Source organism: Gavialis gangeticus, unplaced genomic scaffold (genome assembly GCF_001723915.1).
Source record: "Gavialis gangeticus isolate Ggan-Ray unplaced genomic scaffold, GavGan_comp1, whole genome shotgun sequence".
NCBI lineage: Eukaryota > Metazoa > Chordata > Crocodylia > Gavialidae > Gavialis > Gavialis gangeticus.
In genome coordinates, this window is record NW_017728996.1 from 43,748,134 (window position 1) to 43,754,133 (window position 6,000).

A 6,000-nucleotide genomic window follows, 5' to 3' on the forward strand; every position below is an offset into this window, starting at 1 on the left:
TCAAAACAACTGTGGTCGCCATCTTGGGTCGTCAAATACTTTCAGTTTTGCTTAACGCTCTGTTTTTCAGGAACCAATTAAGAGTGCTAAGCGGGGGTTGCCTGTATTACCCCACTAGGGTGGACAACATTAGGGACAAGCTCCTTATTCAGCTACATAACAATACAGAGCACCCAGACTGCTTACTGTCCAAGTAATAAGTTGAGGGGTATAGTCTACAGAGACAGTCCCCTATGAAGTCCATGGGTTTTATTTAATATTGAACCACAGTTCACAAAAGCACTACCTAAAGGAAGTATTCAAGTCTAGTATGCCGTTTGTTCAGCAGGCACTTGCACAACATGCTCCAGGAAGGATAATTTAAGTATACTTCATGATGCTTTAAAAACAAGTGTAGAAAAATCCTAAATGTGTAGCAATTTAGAAGTATTGGTATTATCACCTACCATCCTTTCTGTAACAATGCTCCAGTTCTAGTCGGTGCATGGTTGAAACATCTACAACTTCAATAAGTCCAAGAGATCCATCCATGCGACCTACTAACAACACTTCTGGATTGTCTCCTGTCCATGTTGCAACTGGCACTTCTTCTGGCCAAGCTAATGCAGATACCCAGTGTGGTTGAAGATCTAGTAGTCCCTTTCCTCCTAAGAACCAAAACATCCCTGTTAGTATACTATTTCATTTTCCTTCACTTTAAAAGATCAAGGACATACAACAACAGTGAGAAGCTATGTATACAGATAGGACATATACTACTGATGATTATAATAACCTTTGAATGTACATAAAGAACACTATTACAAAGTAACTGGTTACTAATCTATACTAAAAGCCAGAAGTCCCTAAAAATTCTTAAATTAATTATTTTAGTAAAAGTCGGAAGTTACACTTTGTGAAAGCATTCAGATACCAGTGCTGTTTCCTGTGCATTCCCAGTAACCATTTAAATGGAACAATACATTGAACCAAGTGTTTGACAGCTACTTATTTGTTAAAAGACCTTTCCTATACGGATGGTCAAAAATTTTAAGTAGCTTTCTGCAAACCTAGAGAGACAACAAAATTGAAGTTGAGAGAATTTGCAACCGTCTAAAAGAATAACACCCTTTATTCAAAGTTTTTTTCAAAGATATGGAGTAATCTGGGTGCAATGAAAGAACAATTCAATTTGGATTAAAAAACATCTCTATCTCTAGGTACTTAGAAATAAAAATATTGTAGTGTAGATATCTTCTTGGTCATTACCTTAAGTCTTCCACTAACAGAATAATCATAATCACATCAAACAATCCAACTTAGTAATTTATGAATTCTACTAGGCAACTGCCTGTCAGGAATGACCGGGGGGAAGGAAGTGTGTGGGGACAGAGCCCCGTGCCCCCACCGTCCAGGTCTGCTCCCCCTTTACCTCCTGCTGCTTGGGGTCTGGGCCTGCTCCCCCAACTCCCCGCCTCCAGGGAGCAGGATGGGAGGTGGGATAGGGGCGCAAGGCTAGATGTTTATCAGCTAATCAGAGCACGAATAAAGCGTTACGGACAGATACACAGACTGAGGCTTTTATTATATTAGAATTCTTAGCTGTATTAACATATTTCACTGTGTATAGGTAGACAAAAACGGGGCTTCAAAACTCTGCTTATACACTGCGAAATATAGTATTTGTCTCTAGGCTTTTCCAGTACCTTACTCCTCCAAGAGTTAGTCAACTTCTAACTTCCAGCCTTTATTTATTTATTACCATGTTATTCCCAGGTGAGGGAATTCCCTGTTAGCTTAAACAGTTCTTTGCCCTCCCTGCTGCTAACCATTGTAGTAAACATGTTTACAATTATATTTAATCTTGGCCCCTCCTTTAGCGAAGCAGAACAAGCCAAATCATCTCCTCCTTTCTGCACCTGTTCCTATTTGAATATATCTATCTTGATGTCTTGCTTATTAAAAAGTATATTATAAACTATAAATGAAACAGTATTTACAGGCAACAACTGCTATTGCAGTGGGAATCTAAAGTGCTATACTGGTAGTTTGCTATTTTTGATTAAGGTTTATATTTAGTATACTTCTTATGCTGCAACACACAGTGGAGAAAGGAAAGGTACTTGGACAGGGGCAGTCCAAATTCGGCCTACAGTGTGATTCTGTCCAGCCTATGGTGGGTCCTTTGGCCCTGTCCACCCCAGGTGCAGGGGCAAGTCTGGGCTGTAATGCATCTGGCCAGTCCCACCACTCCTGGGTGGAAACATGCTGCCTGGCACAGCTAAGCCAGTCCCTAGGCGCAGCTCGCTGGCATGCTGGGAACTGTAGTCCACAGGACCAGGCAACAGGGCAGCTGGAGTCAGCTTCCTGGCAGCCCACACCACTGCTGCTCAGGAGCAGGTGCGTGCCCTGCCACTACCAGCCCCAGCACCACTGCCAAGGAACCATGGCCCATCTGTCCTACACCTGCCACCAAGGGCACCAGACAGTGGCGGGGTGTCCATAGAGACCGGTTCCATAGTGCGCTCAGCCAGGTGAATGGGATGGGGCCACAGGTGGGTGGAGAGCGGCATCCGGGAGTGGGGTGGGCAGGTGAGGCTAGGATCACAGGGCAGTGACTGTGGGGCTGGGGCCAGGGGCAGAGCTGCGATCTGTTCTCTGCATGTCCCTGCAACAGGCAGTGGTTCTGCAGGCAGCAGCTGTGCTCAGCCCAGGCCCACAGAACCAGCGACTGTCACAGGGACATGAAGAGAGCGGGTTACGGCTCTGCCCTGGGCCCTGGCCCCATGCCTCACCTGGTTCATGCTGTGCCTGCTTGCAGAGTGGCAGCACAAGGTGGCCCCGATGGATGATGACTGGATTAGGCCATGCTGCCTGCATGCGTCTGTGCTGGAGTGGGGGCAGTGGGAGCTGGGTCACAGGTGTGTACTCTGCCTCCCTCTCCTCCCCAGGTCAGGCCAATTATGATCCACTGGGGCTGCCCCACACTGCTGGACCCCAAGCAGGCACAGTGTGAACCAGGCACCTATGGAACTCGCACCCATTGCAGGAACGTGTGAGGAGTTGTCCACGGCTTTGTCCAGGTCCCCAACCCAGTGTTCCCCATCCTAGCTGCTTGTTCCACCTATAAACCTTGTTCCCCACCCTCCTCTGCAGTCCCATCCCAACTGCCTAACCAAGCACACCCTATCTGGGGGATCCTGGACCAAGTCTCGATGGAGACTCCACTCTCCCACCCTCTGTATCCCTGGTGGTAGGTGTGGGGTGGATGGGCCCAGAGCCGGATAGGTTCAACTGACTCTCCCCTCCACCCAGCAACAGCTCACCAAAACTACTAAAAAGGCTTTCAGCCCAAATAATGCACACCGCTGTACTAAAGTGACATTGGTTTAGGTAGGTTCACAGGACATAATGAAGGAAGGCAGGAATACAAACTGGAAGGCAAGCATGCTAAAATACATTTATACAAGGAATGTCATATCTGTTCTCTCATAGCTGTTCCTGAATTAGATTATACCACTAAAAATACTCAGTAATACATGGATCATACCATTGACTTGCCATATGTTCACCATCTTTTCCAAAGCTCCAGCCAAATACTTGCCACTGATGCTCCAACAGACAAGAGACAATCCAGAATCAGTGGGTGATCCCAGACTGTCTTCTGAATCACTTTCACTACAACACAACAACATGGTGCTTTTAAAGAGGGCAATTGAAAACTGAAGCAAATGAGGAAAAATAATCTTAATCTATCACTGAGCTCCGAGACTTTTCTAGAATTTCCTGGCTATTACACACATGCAATAAAAGCATTTTCCTGAAAACTTTTAATTCCATTTGACCTCCAGTAAAAATGTTAGAGACATATTAATTATCTCTGCAGTTAAAAAAGTTGAAACTAGCTTTCTGTAATAAAATCCAATTCTGACTACCTCTGACCAGTTCAGGCTGTCGCAAAGTTTGTCTTATGCAGAAGCAAATTTCTGGGAAGCCTGAATGAAATCAAAGAGGTTTGTCAGTAGGCATAAGAACAAAAAAGCAGCACTTCTTCTTTGATTGATAGCCCCACAATTAAGGCAGGTTTCCACTGGTCTATCAGAGTAAAACTATTTTAAATCTGCTTTACCAATTTAGCAGGATCACCTCACTACAGAAGAACTGTTGAGGTTAGCAGAGCAGCTTTTACAGCCTCCACTCTCCTGTGACTAGCACAAGGGACATGATACCCAGCTGTTATATTGCCTGCTAGAGTTTTAGGGGATAGACCTCAATAGTGACACAAATATTGAGATTTATTCTAATGCTGTTAGGTCAGTACAAATTTGTCTGTTCCTGTACTGACTCCAAAAGATAACCATTTCCTTCCAAAGAAGGAAGCCATGATTTTTAACATCCATCCAAAACAATTAACAAACAAAGGTTGTACTTTCATTTGCATATTTAATTATATAAATCAGAAATGCTCTACCTGCCAGATCTGGCCCACAGCAGTGTGTCATCCAGCCCACTCCCCTACTGCCAAATTTCTGGACCTGCTGCCAAATTTCTGGAGAAGCCCTGGCCCCTGTGTGCCGGACAGGATGATGAATCCTGGCATGCAGGGCTGGACGAGGGTGGCACTGGGCCCCAATTCCTGTGTGTGGGAGTAGGAGGGCATAGGGTCAGGTCCCCAGGCTCCTGGGATCCAATCCCAACATGTGGAAGGTGGGAGAGAGTAGTGCCAGGCCTACAGACTGGCCCTACACCATTTATCTGGCCTGCAGAGCCAAAAGGTTGGACACCCCTGATACAGAACAGGCATGTCAAATTCATCTGGCCCCATGGGTAGGATGAGTGGTTCAGGGACAGTCTGTGGGCTGAATGAATGGCATGTGGCTGGTCCTGTGGGCCAGATCAGGCCTATGGACCCATCTCCTGGTTTCTGGACCAGGTGTGGCAGGGACTACATGCAGCATCTGAGTCCACTCCAAACCTGGGGCCAGCACCAGCAGATATCTGTATAAGTAGGATTATTGTAACGTGTGTTGCATAAAATTTTTAACAGCAGTACAAGTGTAAAGTCGTAAATGCATTGGATACGACACATTTCAAAATGAAGGAATATTTCATAAAAAGTCAGAAGGCCAGCAAAATCCCTCTTGTGTAAAAGGGAAGCCTAATATGCAGATAATTCTTACACACTTTTAGGAATATTTAGAAATCAATTGTGTTCTCAAAAGTTATGGAAGTGTGCCTTCTACCCAACTCCTTAAAAAGGCACTTCAGTTTTAATGTTCATCCCCACAAATTGAACACATACTGAAAACAATTTATTTTAGAGGCACTCTAAAATGTTGGAGTCTCAAGCATTAAGGGGAACATTTGTGGCTGAAAAAACGTTCTGTGGAAGACTTTTTCCAATTCTAAATTTTTATTCCCCTGCTTAAAAAGGCAAATAAGTTCCCTTTTCAAATATTCTGCATCTAAATGCAAGCAATATATAACTTGTCAATGCTATTATTACATAACTAGATGTTTTATGTACAAATATACCAAGGTTACAGTTTATTACTCTTTTTAATTGGGAAATTAGTTGTTTGGCTGCGCTTAACTAATTTTCTTATGAAACTAAAAGACAAGATCCATCTGTCCAAAGACACAGAGAGAGAGAGAGAGAGAGAGAGAGAAAACACAACTGAATATAGGCTTGCTTGGTTGGCCATTTAAAGCTGCTTATTTTAAAAAGTTTGAGAACTAAAAACATTTACATGTGACAAAAAGGGGATGGATCAAAGTTTGAACTACTCTTAATCCCTAATGAAACTAAAGATACCTAGGAAAATGGATGGAATTGATAGAGCTAACGTTACAGTGAGCAAACCCCCCGAAGAAAGAGTAGATGGGTGGATAGAGAGAATGACCCCAAAGAAAACAGCTGCCAAGGGCAGCTATTGGTTTATCTTTCATGGAAAGAGAGACGTAATGAATTCTAAATTAAGAGAAACTAGAGGCAAGGCTGTTTATCAGTCCTCTACGGCT

At 44.0% G+C, this 6,000-nt stretch overlaps 1 protein-coding gene across 6 annotated transcripts in view; it reads right to left on the reverse strand.

Annotated features, from left to right (window-relative positions):
* The window catches only part of HERC1 (HECT and RLD domain containing E3 ubiquitin protein ligase family member 1), a 197,326-nt gene that overhangs the window by 30,046 nt on the left and 161,280 nt on the right, over window positions 1-6,000 (reverse strand). For all 6 annotated transcript variants that reach the window (XM_019504392.1, XM_019504388.1, XM_019504391.1 and 3 more), the window contains exons 53-54: window positions 3,530-3,657; window positions 447-647 (exon numbers count right to left, since the gene is read on the reverse strand). In XM_019504392.1, the coding sequence (XP_019359937.1) occupies window positions 447-647; window positions 3,530-3,657 (329 nt within the window). The remainder of the gene's footprint in view (window positions 1-446; window positions 648-3,529; window positions 3,658-6,000) is intronic.